This window comes from Epinephelus fuscoguttatus, linkage group LG19, assembly GCF_011397635.1.
Source record: "Epinephelus fuscoguttatus linkage group LG19, E.fuscoguttatus.final_Chr_v1".
In the NCBI taxonomy this organism is placed as follows: domain Eukaryota; kingdom Metazoa; phylum Chordata; class Actinopteri; order Perciformes; family Serranidae; genus Epinephelus; species Epinephelus fuscoguttatus.
The window spans coordinates 12850942-12863801 of record NC_064770.1 but is presented as its reverse complement, the minus strand read 5'-3'; the positions used below and the strand labels follow the sequence as shown (position 1 = coordinate 12863801).

The 12860-nt window shown below is 39.2% G+C and overlaps 1 protein-coding gene across 1 annotated transcript; it reads right to left on the bottom strand.

Moving 5' to 3' along the window:
- Positions 1 to 5067: 5067 nt before the first annotated feature.
- Positions 5068 to 10138, bottom strand: pheta2 (PH domain containing endocytic trafficking adaptor 2). Its single transcript, XM_049560619.1, has 4 exons — positions 9721 to 10138; positions 7455 to 7543; positions 7039 to 7342; positions 5068 to 6299 (listed from the first exon to the last, which is right to left on the bottom strand). Exons 2-4 carry the CDS (start codon positions 7533 to 7535, stop codon positions 5890 to 5892), a joined length of 795 nt encoding a protein of 264 aa, XP_049416576.1. The 5' UTR covers positions 7536 to 7543; positions 9721 to 10138; the 3' UTR covers positions 5068 to 5889.
- Positions 10139 to 12860: the final 2722 nt, after the last annotated feature.

Sequence of the window (12860 nt, the reverse complement as noted above, 5' to 3'; positions counted from 1 at the left end):
ATGAGTTAAATTTGTATGATTTTCTTTGAGATTTTCTCTGATTATTGCTTTCTTTGTGAAATATTGGATAATAATAATTTATATGAGACCATCTGAGAGGTTGAAATGGGACATTACCCATTAGTGCACATGTCAACATAAACCATGGAATGAAACTGAAGGGGAGGGGGTGTTGCAGTTTCCAGGCACTCAGATGGTGTAAGGACATATATCGAAACAGACACGGGCTTATATCACCGATGTGTGAGTACTGAGTTCATAAATTATTCATTCAGCAGACTCCAAAATTCGTGACCCCCAAACCCTGCCTCTGCAGTCCATGCCTGCCACATCAGAAATGTGACATTGAGGAAAGGGTTTTATATCTAACAGTTCTTTGTATTTTATATAATGTTTTTTTTTTCATTAAAAGAATAATGTGTAACTTTAACTAATAGATAAATGGAGTTAAAAGTATTATATTTCACTCTGCAATGTAGTAGGGTAGAAGCAGAAAGACATATGAAATGAAAATATTCACAGTATAAGTACAATTCTTGAATAAATGTCCTTACTTTCCACTACTGCATAAAGGCATTTATGTATCTATGATCTTATTTTTCAAAGCATCTCATCAGTGAAAGCCATGTTTTCTAATTCAGTCTTGGTTTTTGCAAGTGTGAGCTCCTTGTGTCTGTTTCCTGTTTTGTTTGTTTTAGTTTTGCTTCTGTCTGAGGATCAGTTTTGTTGTCAGCGTTAAATTACCCACAACATGACAGCCAAGTGAAAGCACCATTAACCCCTGGCAGCAATCCACCTTTTTCATCACCACAAAGGTGTGTGTTTAGTGACTCGCCTCAGGCATGAATACTTTCCACCTGTTTGTCCTCCCGACCACCCTCTCGCATCATCTGCCCGCCATTCCTCCCCCCTTAAATATAAGAGGGATTACTTGGCGGGGTGATGGCAGCAGACATTCCCAGAAGAACATAAAAGGGACAGCTGAGTGCAACCAAAATAGCTAAATAAACTTGACAGTCTGCCAACGTGCTGGGCCCTGAGAACAAAATGCTTTCCTTCATTAGTTTTTTCAGGTTTTATATCCAAATTTACCTCAGAGATAATCTGTTTTCATTTCATTAACAGCTTTGTTAATCTCCTCTATTGGAGGACTTTATTTCTGGCCCCTCTCTCAGCTCTCTGGTCCTGATTGTTTGTGTTTCCATTGATCTCTCAATCATGAGTCATGTCTCTGTTCTTCACTGGTTTCCACTTCTGCGGTAAGTTGGATCAGACAGACGTTTGTTTATCTTTGGTGTTCAGGACATCCAGAGCCTGATGCTAGCTGTCAGACCTCCCCTGTGATCCAGCTGACCTTTGATCCCAGGCTCACTTGATTCTCACCACCTTGTTGCAGGCATGAAATACTGTATGTCATACCACATGTTCTGACTGTGATTTCTACTTTTAAAGATGGCTCAGACTGATCAACTCCATGATATATTTTTGCACTTTGGCTTCACATTCACCATGAAAAAACCCTGAATTATAACTTAACAAATAACTTAAAATAACTAAAATAAATTTTGAATTTTCAGATTAAAATCAAGGCAAATGTCTGCTGAAGCAATAATTTTAAGTGGTGAAATGACCAAATGTAACCTTTAACAGACCAGATTCAAGCCTGAAATGTTGCTTGTGCTCCTTATGTGCTCTTACATGAATGATTCAGTGCCTTAAAATCTCAGTTTAAGGCTAAATCAAATAGACAGTCCCCTAATGCTGCAAAGTAAGGAAAAGCAATTGGCATTAGTTTACTGGCTAAACATTTTAGATCATAACAATATAATGTATAGCATATTATGTCTATCTGGAACAACTCTAGCTGTTTTTTTAGTTTATTTAGCATTTCTTGCAGCCATTTTTCATTCTGTACTTGTAGCATGTGATATATTAAAGGAGATGAATGTCAAGTGGTATATCTACCATTCAGCATGTGGGCCAGGGTTGTCTACATGCGGTTCTCAACATGGTGGTGATTGAGCAGGCAGCTAAACAGTTAATAGTAGCAACAGTGCTAACACAGCTAAAGGCCCAACACAACAAACCATTATCAAAGAACTGGTGTTGACGAAGGCGAACTGCTGCGTCATCTCACGTCCGCTGTGTCTTGGCCAAAAAGTTGCATTTTTTGAACACATCACAAAATCTACAGCCAAGGACCAACTAACACTAGCACAACTATTTAATCTTGGGGGAAACAAAGGGTGGGCATTATGCTTATGACAACGCTGTCGCTGTTATCAATGGTAACCATCTGTAACTGCCGTATGAGCACAGTGCAGAGTGGCAGTGGTTAGCTAGCAGATGGATGCACCTACTAACATGCACATGTGGCTGGACCTGCACCACAGCAAAGAAAAGAGAGGCTCAGATTACTTTACAAACAGAGAGAGCATGACTTCATTCTTTGCTCAGGATGCCAGTACTCCACGACATCTTTACATAGCTCATAGTTTCTCTGAATGTCATATATTGAGCCTTTAATTAATTCATCATTATATAAAAAACAATCAACACAATTACAAAGCCTCTACATGGTTTGTCTTTTCGTTGTTCAACATGTTAGACATAAAGCAAATATGTTCTTTGAAACATGAAGACATGCGTACTATTTTTTGAACTGTTCCTGTGTTTTCCTTTTACAATTTTATTTTTGAAGTTGTTGGAGGGTTGTCAAAAAATGTCACTAATTTTTTTTTTTTTTTAAATCTGTCTTAATTAATAAATTAATATATTAAAAAAGACAGAAATAATAGCTTACTCCTAACTCCTGCATTTATTGCTTAAAGATTTGGTCCACCTGTTTCTAAATGTTATGAGTCAAAGTTATTAATTGAAAATAAGCTGTGGCCTCTCAAACTTTCACAGACGTGTCAGCTGCCGCAGCTTGCTGACTATACACAGCTGTAAAATAAATTAAATGGTCTCATTTCACAGTGTGTTTACAGGCTGCTATTGTGAGGAAGTGTTTCCATACATTTCAGGGGGTCTATGCTGTAATGTGACACGTGTCACGATCCTCTGCAGCCATCTATCACTTTTTAGGTGATTGGTATGTCTGTGTGTGGGGTCAGGAATGTGAAGACGCTCCCAGTTTGTACTAAGTAGAAAGAAGACCTCAGAGGAACCTTCATGACATGTCAGGTGTCAGAGATGTATGTTTTACTCTGGTATGTTTGAATACTTACCAGTTTCAAGTTGCCTTGTTATGTTATTTGACTCCATAGACGGCAGGATTGAACAGTAAATTTTAACTGTAAGGTCAGGTGTCAGCTCTTTCTTTTTTTCAGTCTGCTGGCATTGAACGTGGAGGAGGCTGAATGAAGTGTTTAATTATAAACCTTATTAAACGTCAACATGTTTTGCCTCATGAGCAGTTGTTTTGTTTAATTAATCCAGTGGCTTTAACTGAAATGACAGTCAGACACATTGTAATGATCTGAGTAAATGAGCAGATAACTCAATTAAGGGCACTTCATTTCCCACAAATATTTAACCTGTCAGTTTTAACACCAGCTGCATTATTTGTGTCTCTTGCATACTTTTATAAATCACTGTGCTATTTCTGACTAAATCATACTGCTAAGAATACACTGTCTTAGTCAGGTGGTTAACTCTAGCACACTTGCCTGCAGCGCCCTCTGCTGTTTACTAGCCTGCACTGACACTGTTTCTGATGCTTCAGGATCAGTGATTTCTTTTTTTCCAGTAAAAGGGAGGGCAAATAAATTTCCCAAGCTTCAGTGTTCACTGTGAGTGCGTTTACATGGACATGAATAACCCATTTATGATCGGATTTTGGGAAATATGCAAGCTGGAGCACTCCGGAAGAAACCAGGATGTATCAGGAGAATATGACTAACCCAATTGCTCTGTGCTCATGTAAACACTGTATCCAGAATATGATCATAACCAGGATAAGCCTCACAAACAGATTATTCTCATGTGTTGGCCACAAATTCCCCAATATATATATTTTTTTTTACAGATCTCAAACACTATTTTTTTTGCATGCTTAAGAATTCTTCTAAAAACATCATGCCTTTGAATGTGAGAAACATTCAAACACGATACAGTAAAAGAGACAAACTATATCTGTCTCATGCTTGTTTCATATGCTATTTTGTAATTCTAGTGGAAATGTTTTTTTTCTAAACTTTATGAACTGGACCAGGAACCAGTGTTGTGTTTGTAATTTTTGTATCAGCATACATTATATATACTTATAGGTGATCTAGGACTGTGTATTAATATGGAAGCAAACTAATTATGAGACATGTAACTCAGCAGTTAATAGCCGAATCAATGTGTACAATTACATGGACATGAATAACCAGTGGCTAAAATCATGTTATGATACAGTATTTACATAAGCACAGAAAAATATGAATATTCCCTGTATACATCATGGTTGCTTTCCGAGCACTTCAGCTAGCATATACAGTTTTCTCATGAATGGGATATGGTGTTTACATGCTCAAACACATGTACTGGAACTCAAAAACCAGATTATAAATAGGTTATTCATGTCCATGTAAATGCACTCAGTGAAGGATGGCTGAATTCGGTTTAGTGGCTTCAAGTTCAGGGTCCTGGTAGTGATTGTGCTGGCTTATTCTTACACTGTGATGGCATACTGGGACTCGGTAGGTATGGAGCCATCTATAATGTCATTAGTAACACCTGTGCTTTGTCAGGTCAACATGTCTACAGTGACAAAGGCCTGCTGGAAAATTCTTAATGTGTCATGTCACATTCTGTCTTCCTGTCCAGCTTGCCAGCCACATTTCAACTTTCCCCTTCGCCACCATTTCTCTACTCTACCAGCAGATGCCCCCTGACCTTCTCATCTCTCCCAGTCCCCTGACTCTCACATCCAGCCACTCCCTCCTGCCCTACAATAAGCCTTTTCAGCCATTCCCATCACTTTCCCTGCCCACCTGCTGACCTGTTTTCCTCATCAGCCCTGTAGTACATATACCAGCATTTTTGCCATTATCACACTTCACAGTCTTGACTAAAATGTGAAATAATATTATGTTTTTCTTTGTATTTTGTATCACAAATGTACAGTATACTTGTGCAACTACTTTCAACTAACTGATTATGAGAAATTTAAGTCAACAGACTGATTTTATTTTTCATGCAATGAAAAATATATAATACTCTTTGCTTAATACTGCAATAAACAGCCTTTCTATGCCATGGATGAAATCATTAATTGCACCATGTGTGAATATCTGCTCAGGGAACTGTTATGCATACTAATGTAGTCAGTAGGAGTTGTGCAGGTTCCAATTAGCAGAGGACATAAGAACAAATAAGGAAAATGCCTTTCTATGCAAGTCATTTTGACATCCACAGTAGGAAACCAAGCATGAATAATATAGTTCATGATAACTAAATTCCATTAAGCTGCTTCAGTTTCAGGGTCCTGCTATTGTGCATGCTGGCTCACTGTCACAGTATACTTAGACGCTCAAACAGAACATACCTGTGAAACACACCAATCTGCACAACATGTGCAGATGTGCAGACACCAGCTGCACTTTCAATCCTCTGTGTGCAGACCTCTTGCTTTGTCTTTTTTGCATCCCATGAACACTTTAAGGCCGTCTTGGCTCAAGAAAATAACAACTTTCTGTGAAACAAATCCAATATAGAAATGATCTAAACCCATTATATGAAATAGAGGAACATTTAGCACATTTACAGGAGTCTGGGCCTCAAACATTATGTTCTTAAAAACAGTTAGACTCACAGCACCTCAGGTTCACTTCCTTTTCAACACACATGAACCACTCCATCTCACTTCCCCTTATATGGTCTCTAACTGTCAGATTTCTTTCACCCCAAGTCAATGAGATCTCGAGCACCGTGTTCCTCTTCTGCTCGACGACTCCTCAGCCACTCCTCTCTCGCTTTCTTCACTTCCTGCCCATAATAATCATGAAGTTTGCTGAACTCCTCGAGCGGATCAAAACCCAACAGAGGCCACTCGCCGTACAAAGGTGCTGGTCCATTAAGTGGTGTGACGTAAGCATTTCTCCTGTGCCACAGTTTAGGGGACTTTTTAGCCACCACTTTAGTAGGTATTGAAGGTGCTTGTAAAACAGTGCCGGCACTGAAGCTTCTCCCCTCTCTAACCACTGCTGTTGGCCCCTGCACAGGAGAGAAAAAGGTGGTGGTGGACTGTCTGAGAGCACTGACAGAGGAGCGGTGGCTGGATTCGCCAGAGCCTTGTTGCTGTTTCGCTTCTGCAGATGGAAACAGGAAATTAATAAAGATGTCTATGGCTACTTAAAGTAATTAATCATAAAAAAAAATCAACATATGGTACCTTTTCTAAAGGAATACTTGGACATTTTGGGAACATGCTTATTTTCTGGCATTAATTAAGGTTGATAGCCCACCACTGTCTTGTTTAGGTACAATAAGCAGCTGGTTAGCTTAGCTTAGCTGTGGCAGGCCACATATAATTCATTTTAAAAGACAAAGTGTGGGCCGCTTAAAATCAATCTGTTGGCCATGATTGGCCCCCGAGCCAGACCTTGATCATGCCAGACAAACGGTATCTTATATCTTGATTGTTTTATCTGTACAAAAGCCAAAATTTAAAAAACAACAATTTGCATTTTTACAGCAGGTTATGTGCTGGACTATTTCCTGACTGGGGGCAGTAACTTCCTGGAGTCTCTGCTTGTTTCCTCACAACTGCTTAGAGCTATGAAATAATCCTGCAAATAATCAACTTAAAATGGCTTCAGAGGTGCTGGTAGGTTCTTTTTTTACCTTTACTTTACCAAAAAGTGACTAAATTCCAAAATGTTGAATTATTCTTTTAAATAATATCAAAGACATAATAAAAGAGAGGATGAACAAATTATAATGCATCATAATTATATTAAAATGAGGCCTATATTTTAAATATTCTAAGTATGATAATTAACAATTAAGAAAAAATAACATAACAAGGTCACAGCCTTCACAACACACCTTCATACTGCCTCCCCAAGTCTCTCACCAGCAGGGAGAGGTAACAGTGGCTGGCTGAGAGCAAAGCTTTCACCCAGCTCTCCTGAGTCTGACCATCCACTGCTGCAAATCTGTAAGTTTTTAGTCCAGGCCCTTCAAACACCAGAGAAAAGGTAAACTGTCCATCAGACTCTGACCGCCTGACTGCACACCCCTCCAGCACGATGACACCCAGCAGGTGTCGGTCAGCTGGGCGCTCCTGGTAGAAGAGCAGGTTTGCCTTCAGGACAAACCACCGCCGCTGGTAGGTGGCATTTCTCTCTTTCTATGGAGACAGATGTCAACGTAAATCAGGGTTATTGAACTTGTCATCACATGGAAATCAGTGCTTAAGATTCAGTTACTTCACGTTGTTTGTGTCTTATGTTTATCCAAACCTTTTTGTAAAGATATCCCTCTTTATCTACTGGAGAGGTGCACGATAGGTAGTGGCTCAAAATCTTCTCATGGAGCTTCATTCCAACACCTACAGAAGAGAAAGTGCTTTTACATTCAGAATGTAAGACACTAACTGTGGGACATGAAGCAGTAACACGTTCCAGAAATGGTTTAATCCAGAATCTATATGGAAAACAAAGAAAAACAAAAAATATTAGCAAAACCTCACTGATTTGACGGTAACTACAAACCACAATTTGTTATCACTTTTCTACTAAAGGGGCAGTTTTCCCCAAAATCAAAAATATATATTTTTTCCTCTTGCATGCAGTGTTATTTATCAGATTGTTTTGGTTTGCGTTGCTGAGTGTTGGAGATATCAGCCACAGAAATGTCTGCCTTCTCTCAAATACAATGGAACTAGATGGCACTCGGCTTGTGGTGCTCAAAGTACCAAAAATACATTTGAAAAACTCAACAAAAATCACGACCTAGTTACTGAAGATAATCCACAGACATTGTTGTGAGCAGTGTCATGTAGGAACTATTTTCTTTCAACCCAGCTACACCCGCCAACTGAATCACCATGAGAAGGAAGCATGCATGTACAGCACAAGATGTTAACGTTTATGGTGTCCTCCTCAGCTGAGCTGTATTGTTAGCTAGCTCAGTGGTGCTAGGTGAGCTAGCATTAGATGCACACTTCCTTCTGCTTGGTGATAATGGTTAGTGGGTGTAGTTCAGCAGAGAGAAAATAGGTCCTATATGAAACTGCTCACAACAAAGGTCTGTGGATTATCTTAAGTGACCAGGTCTTGATATCTGGAAGGAGACATTACTGTTGAGTTTTTCAAATCAAATTTTTTGCCGCTTTGAGCGCCACAAACCGAGTGCCATCTGGTTCCATTACAATGGAGAGATGGCAGACATGTCTCCTGACATCTCCAATGCTCTGCAACTCACACCAAAACAATTTGGCCTGCTAAATAGCACTACATGAAAGAGGAGAAATATGTATTTTGGATTTTGGGGTTAACTGTCCCTTCAAGTTCAGTTCAGTAGATCTTTAATATCCTCCAATTATTCTCTCGCATAAGGTTAGATAGCAGCAATCATTCCATGTAGGTAACTATACATAATATACCTACAGTATATTACTCAAGTACTGAAGCCTACTTTGAAGTGCTTCAGCTTTACTTGAGTGTTTCCATGTTAGTGTGTACTTCACTAAATCAGAGAGAAGTACAATTATTTTTACGCCACTACATTTGTTGGCTTTTGACAGTTGCAATTAGTTACTTTTTGGATGATGATTTTACATTAAAGACAAATGACAAGCGTGTTAAATAAAATGTATTATTAAAGATGAGTGGTTTCCAACCTTTCCAGCTGATCACCAGCATGTGTGTGATTTGCTTTCAGTTCTGCCAAAGAGACGTTTTTCCGTAAACTTAACAGATTATTTCATTTGAACAACTGTTTGAAGATCAAAGAGGTAACGTGACCTAAGCAGAACTTTTCCTCTTTCTTCCATTAATCGTCTCTCGACCCCTCAGATTTATTTGGTGACCCTTTACAGGGGCCTGACCCCTAGGTTGGAAAACCACTGGAAACTGTATACAAAAGGTGAACTAACACCATCTCAATTGGATTCAACAGTACAATACTAATGTCTTGACATACTGATGCATCAGTTTTAAGGGTCGATTAATGTGATATATTAAATAATACACGGTGACCACATTTCAGCAGATTAAGTACTTTTGCTTTTGATACTTAAAGCACTACATTTTGCTTGTAATCCTTGTGTACTTTTGCTGCTTATAATGAAGTATTTTTCCATTAAAACATTGATATCTCTTCCCCCATTGAGTAACTATACTTAAAACTGCATGTAATCATCAAGCAGCGTGATTTTAAATAAGAACCACTGAAGGTTTTCACTTTTAATTTAGACCTTTAATATATATTAAAGGATATATTATTATCTTGAGGAAAAAATATTGATATCCACTACACACGAGGTTTGAAAGCAGCTGTCGGTGTACCCCAAAAGAACTGACAACCAGGACCCTACTGTTACTCCAAATATACAGAATTAATAGAGCTACAGTCAAATAATACAAATTGTATTTAGCTATAAGTAATAATGACAATAACAGTGATATAACCGAGATAATACCAGTAAAAACCTGTCTCGTCCTCCCTCCACAGTTCTTGTATACAGTGACTCAGGCAGAATAGAAAACAGTGACTCAGACTCACCTCTGCCAATGTTGAATCCCTCACAGGGTCACTTTACCTTCCCACACAGCTTTTACATTATTCACATTTACAGATCTCTCCTTCTCTGGGTCCTCGGAGTTCCTAAACATGGAGCCAGTTGTTCTCTATCAGTTCGATGCATCCAGAACCAGACAATGTTTGAATATAGTTTCAGGTTACTACCACTGGTTCTCCCTCGGGTACACGAGGACGAGTGTTGAAATATAAATAACTCGACCCACTTCCTGGTAACAAAATCCTGACATATTATATTCTCTCTCCTCTACGCTTGAGTCTACCCTGAGCTGGTGGATCAGCTGAACCAAGCAGTCGCTGACAAGACCTGCTACCTGGAAATGAGATGCTGGATGTTGAGGTGGAGTTTGAGGGCTGATGTATTTGCCTCGGCTCTCTCGGTTCTGCATTCTGTGTTGCTTTTTTCAGATGAGCTTTATTTTAATCTCTTGTGGCATGCAGAGAAAGTGTCCCTTCGTGCTTGGTTGATTCTTCAGTGAGATGTACAGCTTCTTTTCAGATAAATAATTGTTTATGACATTATCAGGTGTGTCAGATTCTGCTCTTAATGCAATTTCATGTCCCAGTCTGTCTCTCTTTATTAATCTATATCTAAGAAACATTTTTGTATCAATGAAAAGTAAATGCAGGCAGCCATGACCTCTTGAATATGTGCCTCAACATTTCTTTGCTTGATGTGTCTATTTATAACACACACTTATCCTTTTTATCCTTTAGGACCTCCAAGGAATTCAAAATCTAAATGAGCTCTAGGCGAAGAGATTCACAGGGTCTGTCATACTGTCGAGCTCAAAGACACAGTCTGAATCAAGTGTCACAATCAACTTGTCATAGGTTGAACCTCAGTGCAGAAACTGAATGCAAATTTTCTGTATTCATGTTAAAGAAAGTGTTGAAGTCTTGCACAGTCATTATGTTTATTTATGTTATTTTAAAAATGCGATGGACCTTGGTCATCAAATATCACATTCACAATATGAGGTAACATCTTTATTCTATATTGTACTTTATACTGTAACAAATCAAAACGGGAGTCATAACACAAACACCTGAAACTGAGAATTAAACACTATCTTATTCACATGCACCTGTCCACCAGGTATGTGTTATTTATCTGTGGAAAATTAACAGAACAGAAACATTTAATATTATTTTAAGTTGTTAATAATTTTAGTATCTCTGTTGAGGTGGTAAAACAATTATTTAAAACTCCATGAAAAAAAAACACGTCAGGAGGATCAGGAGTGGAAGTCCCTGAATGTGATGCAGCCTCACAGTTGGATATGGTGATCTCAGCACTGCTGAGACAGTTGCTGTAATTTTAGGACTGCAGTGGGTGGAAGAAGTCAGACTAGAAAAAAACTGTAGTATGTTGATCTCCAGCAACAGCAGTATCTTATGATTTCATTCACAACTATTAACTGTCAGACGATCTCATTATGGAAACTTCTGTGATAAATTTAGAAAATGAAAAATGATATATATATTCTTAAAAAGTGCTGCCAAATGTGGGAGGTTTGCATCCAAGATATTACACACAGAGGTTTTACAAATACTAAGTATCTTAGAAAAACTAAGATAGAGTATTTCTAATTAGTATTAGATTTGTATTTTCTTAATCAATTGATTTGTTAAAAAAAAAATAAGTCAGAAAATGCTGATTCTTAGACTCGAAGGTGACATTCAGACTACTTACTGCTTACATACTTCCCCCTCATCTTTTTATATAAGACAATGAATCCTCAAATTTTATCAGGTAACCATAATTTTTTTGAAATATTTGTTTAGTTGCTGGTTATTTTTCTGGTAATCGACTAATCAATTTATCTGTCATTATTGCAGCTCTCTTTCTATTTGAATACAGTGTTGGAACTTATGTAACTAAATTTACTCAACTAGTGTACATAAGTACAGTTTTTACGTACTCATACTTTATTTGGGTATTTCTATTTTTTTCTATTTCACTACATCTATTCAACACATTTACTGGTGTTGTTACCAAATCAGATTAATCACATCAGATTATATCAGAAATTTTATATACATGATATGGCAGCAAATCCAAGCCGCCAAAAAGGATGGAAAAGATCTCCATGTTGTGTTCTTGGACCTCGCCAATGCCTTTGGATCTGTTTCTCACAGTCTCCTCTGGACAGCATTTGACTTTTTCAGCATACCAGAAGCAATCACCAGCCTTATTAAGTCCTACTTCCAAGATGTGCAGCTATGCCTGACAACAGAAGAGTACACCACAGCATGGCAACGGCTGGAAAGAGGGATAATGGCAGGATGCACCATCTCGCCTCTGGCCTTCATGGCGATGGAGGTCATCATCCGAGCCTCCCGGTGGGTGGTTGGAGGGTTCAAGCTCAAAACTGGTCTTCGTCTCCCTCCCATCAGATCGTATATGGATGATATGACCATACTCACCACAACCAAGGCATGTGCTAGACAGTTGCTGAGCAAGCTGCAGGAGAACATCCAGTGGGCCCGGATGGAAATAAATCCGAGTAAGTCCAGGAGCGTTTCAGTCGTCAAGGGACAACTGTCAGAACACCGGTTTTGCGTTGATGAGGAACCTATACCAATAGTGTCAGAGAAGCCAGTAAAGAGTCTCGGACGTTGGTATGATGCCACCCTCAAGGACAAAGGGCAAGTGGACCAGCTCAGGCAGGAAACCATAAGTGGCCTTGAGCGTATCAACAAGACCATGCTCCCAGGCAGAATGAAGCTTTGGTGCCTTCATTTTGGGCTGTTACCCTGGCTGATGTGGCCTCTGACCATCTACGAGGTTCCAATCTCAATGGTCGAAAAACTAGAGAGGTTGATCAGCTCATTTGCCAAAAAGTGGCTGGGACTCCCGAGATGCTTTAGTAACATCGGGCTGTATGGAAGAGGCATACTTGAGCTTCCTGTGTCCAGCCTCGCAGAGGAGCTCAAATGCTCCAAGGTAAGGTTGGAAATGACACTTAGGGAATCCTGTGACCCTTGCGTAGCCCAAGCAGCTCCTACTCTTGTGACTGGAAGGAAATGGACCCTAGCTGCAGCTACTCAGCAGGCGAAGTCAGATCTCAGGCACAGAGACATCGTTGGCCTTGTGCAAC

Excerpts from the sequence above, each read along its gene's own strand:
- pheta2 (XM_049560619.1), bottom strand. The coding sequence starts at position 7,535 with ATGAAGCTCCATGAGAAGATTTTGAGCCACTACCTATCGTGCACCTCT. Across the intron at positions 7,343-7,454 it reads AGGGATATCTTTACAAAAAG|AAAGAGAGAAATGCCACCTA; the intron begins GTTTGGATAAAC and ends CTGTCTCCATAG. Across the intron at positions 6,300-7,038 it reads CTTGGGGAGGCAGTATGAAG|AAGCGAAACAGCAACAAGGC; the intron begins GTGTGTTGTGAA and ends TTCCATCTGCAG.